The sequence below is a fragment of the Cyprinus carpio genome, chromosome A13 (assembly GCF_018340385.1).
Source record: "Cyprinus carpio isolate SPL01 chromosome A13, ASM1834038v1, whole genome shotgun sequence".
Taxonomy (NCBI): domain Eukaryota; kingdom Metazoa; phylum Chordata; class Actinopteri; order Cypriniformes; family Cyprinidae; genus Cyprinus; species Cyprinus carpio.
Genome location: NC_056584.1, coordinates 25,499,788 through 25,512,664, shown reverse-complemented (window position 1 = coordinate 25,512,664; position 12,877 = coordinate 25,499,788). Strand labels below are relative to the sequence as shown.

General features: G+C 36.9%; 1 protein-coding gene across 6 annotated transcripts in view; it reads left to right on the top strand.

Annotated features, from left to right (window-relative positions):
* The window catches only part of LOC109094551 (arginyl-tRNA--protein transferase 1-like), a 76,102-nt gene that overhangs the window by 46,821 nt on the left and 16,404 nt on the right, over nt 1-12,877 (top strand). Inside the window, exon 12 of one of the 6 annotated variants that reach the window (XM_042769503.1) lies at nt 3,879-4,826. The exons of the other annotated variants lie outside the window; for them this stretch is intronic. Within the exon in view, the coding sequence (XP_042625437.1) occupies nt 3,879-3,911 (33 nt within the window). The 3' untranslated portion in view covers nt 3,912-4,826. Of the gene's footprint in view, nt 1-3,878; nt 4,827-12,877 lie in introns of those variants that run through there. 6 annotated transcript variants of the gene reach the window in all.

Genomic DNA, 12,877 nt, shown 5'->3' with positions numbered 1-12,877 from the left:
TTGGTCAAAAGTGACCGAAGAGGCCCAGAGGGTTAATAATACATTTGTAATGTTCATTATGCCTTCAGAAAGGTACTGTAGCAAGGTTGATATTTTAACATTGCTGAAATTTCAAAAAATATGTAACCTATATTTTGTGTATATAGGCTGATAATTTCATTATGGCTTTTTTATTTATGTAATAGTTAATTTCCTTAAAGTATTCTTTCAAAAAATAAGATTTCATTGTGATATATAAATGTATATTTATTTAGGAGCTACACAAATGGCACCTATTTAGTAGAATGATTCATTGTCTTTTGTCACAGCTTTGATATTGATTGTTTTCATATCCAAGTCAGGTTTATCAGTGCTGCACTCTATTAGAAACCATGACATAATTTCCCCATCTCAAAGCTTTGAGCATCTCTGCAATGCGGCAATGAGTGCAAAGCCACTGGGGATCTTAATTCACTTTTCTCTGCACTGCAGTCTACTCAAACTTTCAACCTCAGCCTGGATCTGCAGTCCTGGAAGTTGTTTGTGTGTCTGTCTTCCTCTCTGTCTCTGTCTTTGTTGGACTCTCTCCGTGGAGCCGGTTTCTGCAGAGCTGTGCGTGTGGAATAGAGAATAGAGCTCGGTTGGAGCTCAGCTCTCGCTCTTCTGTATGGGTAATCTCTCACATCAGAGGATGAGTGCCACTCACCCCTCTCATTCACCTCCTGCCATTCTGCACTGAGAGATTAGTCTGGGGTTAGAAGGTTGTGTGTTTCTCACCTACATCAGGAACCTACCTTTTCAAATCGAATAGTGTCAGTCCAAATCCAAATGCTGCTTATTGCACTTTTCAATTTTCAATAAATGAGGATTAAAGCTGTCAAGCTTCAAAAAGGGCACAAAAGCACCATTAAAGTATCATCTGAACCCATACAATAGATTTATGTGAGAAACAGACCAAAAAAACACTCATTATTGTCTGAACGTTCTGTTCATGTGAATCCTGAACACTGCAATCCAATTCTTTTTTTTTTTTTTTTTTTTTTTTTTTTACATGCAATACATCTTTTCTGAATAAAACTTTAGCTTATGCACAGTGTCCAGTGTTTTTTTTTACAATTTAGAGTGATCTGTTATCAGAGGTGACTGTCCAAGTAATGTCCATTTCAGAAATGAACAGTTCAAGATAATGGAATCATACAGTTAGCTAACATGAATTCATTAATTTTAAGCAGAAATAATGAGCTCATTAAAGCAAGTAAATAAACATACCCATGTTTGTAAGATGTGATGCTTGTGTAAATTTGCATCACAGCACTGTGCAAGGTATTTTTGAATCCGACTGAGAAAATAGTCTAATTCAAGTTGTTTATATGTTTAATTTTTTTTTATTTTTTGTCGTTTTATTTTTTGTATGCTTCATTTCTTTTATTTTGGTTGGAATTTTTATTGTGTTCGAGATCATTTGTTTTAATTGAGATGCTTACATGAAGGCTTTTGAGTCTGATTGAGCCATCAATCTGATAATGAAACAGATTATTTAGGTGCATGTAACCGTAGCTAATGAGTTGCGCCTGGATCATTGAATCATTGAGTTAAATATCAAACAATCATATATGATTCATTGAATGAACAATGAACTGATTCATTTATAAGATTCAAAAGAGTGATTTGGCAAGGAAATCTTGGGCAGATTTTCAGTGATTATTGTCTACATTTTTGATCCGTCTCTCACACAAAGTGATCGTATGACTACAGAAGGGTTGTATAAACTGATTTTATGATGTTTTTTCATCTTTTTGAAGCTTAAAAGCCCTGGTCACAATTCATTGTAACTGCAAAAGAGCACAGAAAAATCTTTCAGTTCTCTTTTTGTGTTTTGTGTAAGGGTTTGGAAAGACATGAGGGAGAGTAAATGATGACAGAATTTTCCATATTCCTTTAACACAAAGTCATATGGTATTATTGTGGCCGTTCCTGAATGTCTTCTTGAAATCCATCTCAGTGTGTTGTTTCAGAATGACCCTGCACCTCTGCTCAGAGCTCAGCACCCGCTGTGTCTTCTCAAAGCCCCAGAGCTCTCATGCTCGCCACTGCTAAGAGCTCAGTTCCATCGCATTAGAGCGGCTCCCTTCTTTTCAGCCAGGGAACACTGTGTACCTCCTGTGTCTATTGGCAAAGCACTCTTACTGTGTTCTGTGTATGTGCAAAATTGTTGCATAAGTGGTATGGGGACAGGCAGATTTATTTAATGAGTGTTAGGCCTGAAACATACTCTGGACAACTACATGAATGTAAACATTTCTAGATACACACGTTTGATTTCATGTGTCGTTGTGTTCCAGAAATGTCACAGTTCAATTTATAATGTAATAAATAATACATTCATAACTCTGTCACCTCATTGAGTACTGAGGTTATTATAGGGATAGTTCATCCAAAAAAATAATTAAAATTGTCATCATTTACACACACGCACACACACACACACACACATATATATATAAAAGTTACCAGGGTACTGTTTTCTTTTGGACCCCATTTACTTTCATTGTTTGGGCAATAACAGTTTTCAGAATATATTCATTTGTGTTGCACAAAAAAAAAAAAAGCAAATATGAATAAATGATGGTAGAATTTTAATTTTGGGGTGAAAAATAGGCCTACATTTGCATACTTAGGTGTGGTTATGTTTCTGACAATAATGTTTTTTTTTTAATACATCTATCTATCTGTGTATAATATATTGACCATTACTTAGATAAACATACAGCACAGAGATGCAAGATGGTCTCCAATTTTACTCAATGTTCAAAAGTTTGGGTTTGGTTCGATTTTTTAAATGTTTTTGAAAGAAGTTTCAACAAGGCTGCATTTATTTTATTAAAAATACAGTAAAGACAGTGATATTCATGTTTCAAGTTTATTTTCGGGAATATATGGCCTCTCTGTCCATAGTTCCACAAGATCACAATGAAATGGCAGATACAATGATAATCTCCATGCATACTCCGAATCACACATCAATACAGGCATAACCAACAAGAACAAGATCACCAAAATATTTCTTACGCAAATCCACATACAAAGAGCAGTCATACAAGAAATGCTTCACATCTTTTCTCACAGAAATATCTGATGTTAACTGATTCTCTCTGTCACTGGTGTATTACTCCATCTGTCTGTTTCTATAACTAAATAATGTCTTGATCATCTAAAATGGAACAATGATCGCACCAGTTGCATGTTATATACAGATACGATGTAGCTCTCTTGTACTAACAAAGACTTTAACCCCTGAACATTCTTTGCAATTATAGTGAGTTTGTTTGTGCTGAGGCCATCATTCTGCCGTACACGAGTGTCAGATGTTCCTTCATTATTCAATCCAATTTCAACCACAGACTGTGTCATAAGTGAAAACTATACGTTCATTATTCTATCAAATTTCTCCATCATACTGTCCAGTATGTTCAACCGACTGTTTCTTCAGTTAAATGGGATTATTTGAATATGAAGTTTTAATATTCAGTAAATATAAAGCATTTATTTAAATTAGAAATATTTTGTAACATTATACATTTCTTTACTGTCACTTTTGATAAATTGAATGCATCCTTGCTGAATAAAAGTGTTATTTTGTATTTATTTATTTTTAATGAAACTTGGTGATCCCAAACATTTGAATGGTAATGTGCTTTTCATATTAATTAGTTTTTTTAAGATAAAGATACTTATACAGAATATATTATTTAGTTGTTGTGGAAGAAGGACTGGAGCAGACCAAAATGCCAATAACTCTAACTGGCCTTCGTTTAAACTTCACTGGTCACAAAGGCAGTGGTTGAGTCCTTTCTGGAGGCTTTACCCGGTGCCAGCAAGCTCTTTTCCTCTCACTGCAGTCGAGCCAGACCGCCGTTCAGGCCGAGACGTGACTTCCTGGCCCATTCTGTGCCTGAGCCGCCGATGGCTGTTTGGCCCTTGACTGTGCCCGAGCTTTCAAGCTTCTGAATGTGTCTAATGGGGTGGAATGAGCAGGTCTGTGGGGTTCTGGCGAGAGACGCGTCCCCCCTCCACCCTCCCTACACCTGCCTCCCACTCCATCCACCAGGTGTTTCCCAAAGCTTCCTGTGAATTCCACATCCAGGCCAAAGGAAACAAGCATCTGAGAACTGCATTGGGGTCGTCTTTGTTTGTTTGTGTTTGGGCTGCCGGTCATCTGGAGAGGCTTTTCATTAGTCTTAAGAGCCGCTTGCTGCTAAGTTAATGTCAGAAACCTGAGGAATTTCAGTGGGCTAAATGGATAATGCTTGCACTGTGCTTAGGCCAACCTTGATGCAAATGTGCCACCGTTAAGCATGTTTAATAATTACTAAAGCACAGTGAGTTTAATAAGTTTTTTAAAGCATGAGTGTTTCATTAAATTAGATTTTGCAACTGGAAGACCCCAGACTCTATGAATGGACTCTTGGCAGGTATGTTTTTTACAGCAACGTATGGAGTTGCTACTTCAGTGAAAGTCCCTCTAGTGTAGTCAAGAGGGATTGCGCTTATGTTCTCCTACTGTAACATGTTTCTTTGGTTGACTGTAACCTCTCATCTGCTCAGCTGGGACAAATGTATTGAATTGAATTGAGCTGAAAGAACATGAGTTCATTCTCATGCGTTAGCTTGATTCATGCATTGCAGAATCTGTATTTATAGCATGCTAAACCAAAATAGACAACATCTGTTCACGTTTTACATTGTTATGTTTAGCTGTGATTCTTAGAAGCATTTTTGTTTTTAATATTTATTGACTTTTGTCAGTGCCTTCCCCTGCTTTGCGTGGGGCCTTGTGATATTGCACAACATTTTATTCACTGTTGTTTTCTTTGGATTTTAAGACCAAGCATGTTCCTAAATGTCTGTTTTAATTTCGTTTGAGCTGAAGTGAGTTTCAGTGACATTAAAGATGAGTTTATTTATAAAATAATTTAGGCGAACTATGTAGTTATTGTTTATTTTAAGGTTTAATTCTTTGATCTCAAACAAAGTTTGGTGATTTAGTTTATGAGTACATTGTTTTGGACCAGAGAAAGTGAAAATGCTGATATACACTAAAGTTCAAAGGTTGTTCGTCAAAGAATCATCAAAGAAGTATTATGGTTTGCACACAAATATTAAGCAGCAAAACTATTTTCAGCATTAATAATCTGAAGTGTTTCTTAAGCAGCGAATCAGCATATTAGAATGATTTCTGAAGGATCATGTGATACTAAAGACTGGAGTAATGATGCTGAATGTTAAGTTTTGCTTTACATTAATGAATTAAATTACATTTTACTATATATTCAAATAGAAAACAGCTCTTTTGAATTGTAACAACATTTCACAATATGAAAAGATATATATATATATATATATATATATCTATATATATATATATATATATTTTTTTTTTTTTAAATAATCAATAAATGCAGCCTTGACGAGAGGAAGAGACTTCTTTCAAAAACATTACACATCTTACTGATTCTAAACTTTTGAATGGTAGTGTTTTTAGCACTGCTTTTGGGAATTGGGGTTCCCACTGTTATGAAGAACTGAAAAAGCTGCAATTTCTAGGTCTTGAAAATTAATGTTAATAAAAAATCTTATAGGGATACTCCACCCCAAAATGAAAATTTTGTCATTAATCACTTACCCCCATGTCGTTCCAAACCCGTAAAAGCTTTTTTTTTGTACAGTTTTTTTTTTTTATGTTCAGCTCTATAATATTTCACCGGCTTTGTGAGTACAACCATTATTTTGTCCATCTTTCTTTAAATCTATCCAGAAGTCATGGAAATTCAGTGATCAAAAGGAGTGGGACTCCTGGAGACTGTACACGTGGCGTTTGGAGTCTCTCCTTCTCATCTAATCTCTACATCTCTATAATAGAGTCCTCGTCCTGTTTGCTGTACGTGTTTCTGTATCTCGCTCTGTCTGCTCTTGTATAAATCCTCAGGAATGCAGAGGCAGGTGGGAACACATGCTTATTTCTTGCTCTCGCTCTTGTCGCCTCTGGTGTTGTACATGATTGCTTGTGCTCGCACACATGGTCACACTTTAGTTTGTTTTATTTTTGTCAAACCTTTAAACTGATTAAACTCCAAAAAAGAAAAAAAGAAAAAAAAAGCTTAAATCCAGTGAGCTGCCTCCTGGCAGAATTTTTGAGTTTGAATGCCTAACAATGCTGTCTAGGTAGGCCACTTGCTAGGTTTTGAGACATAGTCCTAGCACGATCCACTTTTTCTTCAGCAGGAGTCTTTTTATTCTGTATGCATGCAGAACCCAGCCCATCTCACTCAACTTTCATCTTTACCGACTCTGCGCTTGTCCCGTAAACCACACCATCACACCAGCATGAAGCGCTAAATGAAACAATAGGAAATGAGGGTTGAAATGAAAGAAAGTGGTCTGAGAGAAATATAAACAATTACCACACATTTAGCTTGGCATGTTCTGCCCTTTCTCCTTTTTTCCCCCTCATCAAAGCGTCTTTGAAGCGTTCTCGGTTCTGCAGCGTAATCTCTTTCACTTGTTTTTCTTTCATTAATAAGCTACGGCCCTGTGGAACTGTCAGTTAGCCGTTCAAATGCGGTCTGCACTTTCGTTATGTGCTGCTGAGATTGGATTTGTGATTGTGGTGCATGTCAGGACGGGGAAAAAAAATGAAAGTTTCCAGCGTCGGGGACTCATTGCCCGTCCGAAATCTCTCCCACAGGCTCGTGCAAGTGTGATCTTGTTAGCATAGAACTCAAATATCATCATCATACATGATCTACATGCTAAACCACCAATGTTTTTAGCTCCTTTAATTGCACACTTAGCTTGGTCAGCTTGGATAATTCACTCCAAACAGATCTGAAAAGCAGGTTTGGAAGAGTGTGAGGCTGATGAGCATTTTCAGTTTTAGGTGAAGTGTTTCTGTAATACTGGCTGAATGTGTCCTTAAAATTGCTGTTCATGAACTCGGTTCCACTCTTTGCTCTATTGCAGTCATGCCCTGAATCGAATCACCTTGAGTATCCTTTTTTATACCTCTCACTTCTTCAGTAACGCTTACGAGTCCAACATCCTCTCTATTCGCCTGTTTTTCACCCTTCCCAGAGTCCTCCATTGGTGGCCAACTTGACAGAAGTTGCTTTTTGATTTGGTTTAACTGAGACCACCAACAGCGAGGCGTATGAGGGGAACAGTTTGTTTGAATTGGTGTTTGATTCTTCTCTTTTCTCTCTCCCTTCTGTACGGTGTAAGTTTTGACATGGGTTGAAGCCAGAACAAGGGTCTTGTTCCAATTACTAAAAAAAAACCCATCTAGCAAACTCTTTCTGTCTGTGTTGATCTTTATGGCAGTGCACTATTTTACTCTTTAGCTGATCTGTTTTTAAATGTTTAGCACATGTCTATAGCATACACTACTGTTAAAAATCTTTGAAAGAAATGTACACTTTGGTTCAGGATGCATTAACCTGACATTCATAATATTACAAAAGATTTCTGTTTCAAATAAACGCTGTTCTTTAGAACTCTCTGTTCATCAAAGAATCCTGAAAGAATCCATGTCATGTTTTTCCGAAAAATATGAAGCAGCACAACTCTTTTCAGTATTTATAATAATAAGAAATGTATCTTGAGCAGCAAATCAACATATTAGAATGATTTCTGAAGGATCATGTGACACTGAAGACTGGAGAAATGATGAACAGGAATACATTTAATTGTAAAAATATTTAAATAGAAAATATTTATTTTATTATAGAAAATAAATAGAAAATATTTATTTATTTTATCTTCGCTTCATAATGTTGCGGTTGAACCACTGATGGCAGATGGTCTATTCTGACGATGTCTTTCATACTTTCCTGGACCTTGACACTGTTATTTATTTGGCAGTCTATGGGACAGTCACAAGCCTCCCGGTTTTCATCCAAAATATCTTAAATTGTGTTCCGAAGATGAACAAAGCTTTTACGGGTTTGAAACGACATGGGGGTAAGTGATTAATGACAAAATTTTTATTTTGGGATGGAGTATCCCTTTAAGGCTTTGTAAACAAATACTGCACAAGGATAGAATGACAAGAATAATATTATTTTAGTTAAGTTTTTAATATATTTAGCTTTTTTGTTTTAGCTCACTTTGGCAGTGTTTTTTCTTATAGACTCCAGCCAACCTGAATATTATTTTATAGTAATGTAAAACCAGGGTGCTTTGCATTGCAGTGCACAATAAGCTTTGTTTATGCTTTAGTTGGGAGTGTGTGTGACATGAATTCATCAGTAGCTGCTCTTTGTGCAGTTTGTGGGTCTGTGATGTAAGTCGATGAGACGGTTGAGAGTTCACATAATGCATTATTGCGCTGGAAAGACATTAAAATGTACGTTGCATTTGCTAAAATTGACTTACTTGGATGGCAGTTTGAAATTTTGTGTGCACAGTGATTGTGTTTCTCAGATGATTGCAACAAGCCTAATTGCAGATAATATTGTGCATCCCTAAATAATAAATAACCCACATTTAGGATATTCGTTTAGTGTGTTGACACCGTGTGTTAATAAAGGCAGCGTGTTTTATGTGTTTACATTGAGGCCCTGGTTCAGCGCAATAACCTCTGCTCCCCCATCAGCAGCGCTGACATGAGGACAGACCCCCCAGGTCAGAGTTGAGAGGTCGGGTCAGGCGATTTAGTCTCGGCAGTGAAAGAGTGAAGCGATAGATGGTGGGGGAAGGGGGTTCGGTGAGGGAGGTGTGAAGGTCACAGGGCTGGAAAATGAGAGTTTAGATCTGATGTCAGGGTGAAAATGGCCAGAGCGGCCCAGCTGCCAGCGCACTGTGTTTGCCTTGCCATTAACTCGCCCTTAGTTTATTATCAGAGCCTTGGATTCAGCCAGTTTGTCTGGGGTGACAAGGCCTCCAGACCTTTTTCAAAAGTTTGGGGTCAGTAAGATTTTTTTTTTTTTAAAGAAATTAAATCAATTCAGGATCCTTTAAATTGATCAAACGTGACATTTATAATGCTACAAAAGATTTCTGTTTTTATAAATGCTGTTCTTTGAACTTTGCATTAAAAAATATTAAGAAAAATATGAAGCAGCACGACTGTTTTTAACACAGATAACAATCAGAAATGTTTTTGAGCAGCAAATCAGCACATGAGAATGATTTCTAAAGGATCATGTGATACTGAAGACTGGTGTAATGATGATAAAAATTCAGTTTTGATAACAGAAATAAATTACATTTTACTATATATTCAAATAGAAAACAGCTATTTTAAATTGTAATAATATTTTACAAAATTACTGTATTTTATTTTGTTTATTATTATTTTATTGTGTCCAAATAAAAGCAGACGTGGTATGACCATAAATAAATTCTTCTTTCAAATAAATAAAAAAAAATGATTGGCCCTAAACATTTTGAGTTTTGCACAAACAAACACATCAGATTTCTCCAGAATTTTTTTTTTTTTTTTTTTATTTTGATTTTTGTTTTTTTTTTTTTTCAGTAATATTACAGTTAGGTTCATTAGTTAGTGTTAATTAATGCATTAACTAATATTAACTAAAAATTAGCTAACATTAATCTTTGGTAATGTATTTCTGTAATTAATAAAAGTGCAACTGTTTATTGTTAGTTCATGTTAGCTAAGGTTCATTAATTAATATTAGCAGATACAACTTTGGATTTTAATAATGTATTGGTTTATGTTAAATGTTAACTAATGATAACAAATGGAAACTTATTGTAAAGTGTTACTTTTCTTTTTCATACAAACAATATACAAAATGTTTTTATCGCCAAAATCCTGTTAGTTCAGAAACTGTCTTGCAAATATATATTATTTTGGTAGTTAAAAACATGGCACAAATGTGGTGCTAATTTCCATACAAGCTTTATTTTTGCCTGTTCATCTAATAAGCCAGTCAGAGATGTCCGGAGTGAAAAGCACTTAAGGAAGGTGAGTGTTAAGGCTGTAAGACCGCAGCACTTAAGCAACCCGCCAATAAACGGCAGGAAAGATAGAGAGATAAAACAAGGCTCGGGAGGCTGTGCCTGTAAAACGCTGCCCTGCTGAAACATGATCCTGTAAAAATATTTTCCCATCATTAAGCTGTCATCCACGAACCCGATACACAGCCCAGCCAGGCACTACAAGTGAGCGTGTATTTGTGTGTGTATGTCTGAGGAGGCATTAATTAGCAGTCGGGACGCTGTGTTTATTTGAATTCTGTCCCATGGTAATGTGTCGAGTGTGGCGAAACGACTCGCCCAACTCCAGGTTTGGGTAAATATCTGAATTTTGAATGCGGTTTGATGCTCTCCTGAGGACCACTGTGTGGTACTCTGTATGCATGCCATAGTGTAGTATGTAAGGAGAGGGAGGGATCTTTATTTACACACGTCTGTCAGAGAGCACCTCTCCTCTGCTCAAAGCCCTGTCCGACCGCTGTTTGTGTGAGAGTGTGTTTACACGTGTCATTCAGCGACGTCTGCCCTGATGTCAGCTCTAACAGGGCGGTCTTGCCATCTGTGTGGCGTTCGTGAATGCCAGAGAAAGTGACTAGAGGAAAAATAAAAGGGTTTTCTTTGTATAGACATGCACTCGCTGTTTAACTGACCTATAGGGCAGCATCGGGTCTTAGTCCAGGTCAGACAGATCTCACAACCTAAATCAATAGAGTGCTGCAGGGAAGATTTTTTACTAGTCCAGCCTGAAAGTTAGCATCACACTGGTTCCCTTGACAAAAAGCCAGTAGGATTTTTCCATTGGCTTTTGGATCATTGCAGAAAATAAGTTTATGATTCCTACAAGTTTTGTTAATCAAGATAATCTTGACAAATTTTGAAGCTACGGTCACATGACTTAAATGTCACCATCACTAAGTTTCCAAATGTTCCATGGATGTTAAAGGTTCTTCATGGAACCATAGATGTCACAAGGAACATTTATTTTTAAAAGTGTAGTAAGTTGAGGAGTTTTCCTGTTTGTTGTGATGGTTAATATCCCCGACAACTTCTGTTGTCCCATTTAGCCACAATGATGTATTTTATGTCATAGAATAAAATGCGAACATATCTTGAGCTTGTGTTTACCACAAACCTTGTTTCAGACATCTAACCAAAAGCACATTTAAAAGGCAGTGGAACCGGCTCAAAAGACTCTCTAGTGGTAAATATTAGTGCTCTATGACTGAAACATTCGCTACACAAACGCTTCTAGTTTGCTAAATTTTCTTGCATTATGCTATGAAGTGTCTAAAACGCAACTGCGCATTGCTTTCTCAATGCAAGAGGCATTAAACCATTGACATGTTTGTAACTTATACCTCAATAATAAGGCATGGTTTTATTGCATGGATATATGGAAGCAACTCTATCGCCCCCTTTGGCTGTAATGCAAAACCACAGGTCTGTGTTTGCATACTTGCGTAGAGCATGTTCCTGATCTGAATCCCGCCTCTTTAGCACTTTAGCCTCTATTGCATCTGTACATGTCAATTGTGTGTGTAACCTGAAATTTAAACAATAGGCACAACATGGCAACTGTGTTTGCTCTTTGTGTGTGTCTCAAAGCCAGGATAAGATAGCAGTGGGTGAAAGCAAGTATGCACTTGTGTCTGTCAAAGCACAGACCTGTCCTTGTTCCTGCGTGTGTTTGCCGTTATGTCAGAAGGGATAGGCCAGGCATTGTTCGGGACTGTATGGAGCAGGAGGGAATGTGGACAGCATGGTAAATGTTTAGACAGGTTGCAGTTGGAATTCATGACTGCAGTGCACACAATTCTATCTTTTACTATGTGTGCCACTGTTACTATTGCTCATACTCAGGGTTAGAGGTTTATTCAGACATCCTAGAATGTGTGACTTTGTCTTTTGCATGGTCTAACACCACTCACATTTTCTTCAGTAAGTCTAAATATCTAGTTTCTCTCATTGAGTCTTCTCAGCCTGTAGGTGCCTATGAGTACTTCTGAAAAATGAAATGGACCTCTACAGAGGAAATAGGCCCCAGATGTGCATGAAATCATAGTGAATGGTGAAAAGTCGACATCCTGCTGCTATTTAGACCCCCTTGGCTCACAGTGGGAGGGTTTGGGTTCCCTTCGTGGCCCACAATGGCCTTTAGGACCCAGTTTGTGGTTCTGATCTGGATCTTGTAAGTGACAGTGTCAAATTTCACAGATTTAGAAAAGAACCACTAATTGTTCTACAATTATAAAATTTTTGGTACAGAAAGTTCTTTGATTACAGATCAGATGTATAAAAGCTGTTAGAGTAGATGAACTTAAAGCATTTTTATTACTTTTATCATGTGTAAACCATTTTTGTAGGTCGTAGTTGACATTAAGGTAAGGATTGCTCTCCCAGATTAGCTTGTGTAGACATCTTCACTCCCCAGAGCGAGAGTCGAGGTGTTGTCTTTCACAGAGATTCCTAGCCAGCAGTGAAGTCGAGGATTTATGCCCCAGATTAATTGCTTTTCTAATAAATCTCAGGTATGGACCCTGTGGTGTGCCCCAGCCAGAGGGGTGGAGATTTTTAGAGCAAGTGAAAATTAAGCAAATGTCTGTATGTGTATATATATATGTCAGGACTTAACCTCCCTCTTATATAAAACACAAAGCCGACATTGTTAAAATTAGTGTTTATAGTTTATGTAATATCTGATATTGTTTAACCTGTACAGTAGATTAACCTGAGGATAAAAAATGCACAAATAGTCGATAATTATTTTTATGTTTTCTGGCCATATTTAAAATCCATCCTTTTTGGTTTTAGGTTAGTTTGAGTGTCTTTTATTTTTCTTTCTTTCTCTTTTATTTTTTATTTTTTTAACCTGTGAACTGTCACCCCGTCCTGTATATGGGAC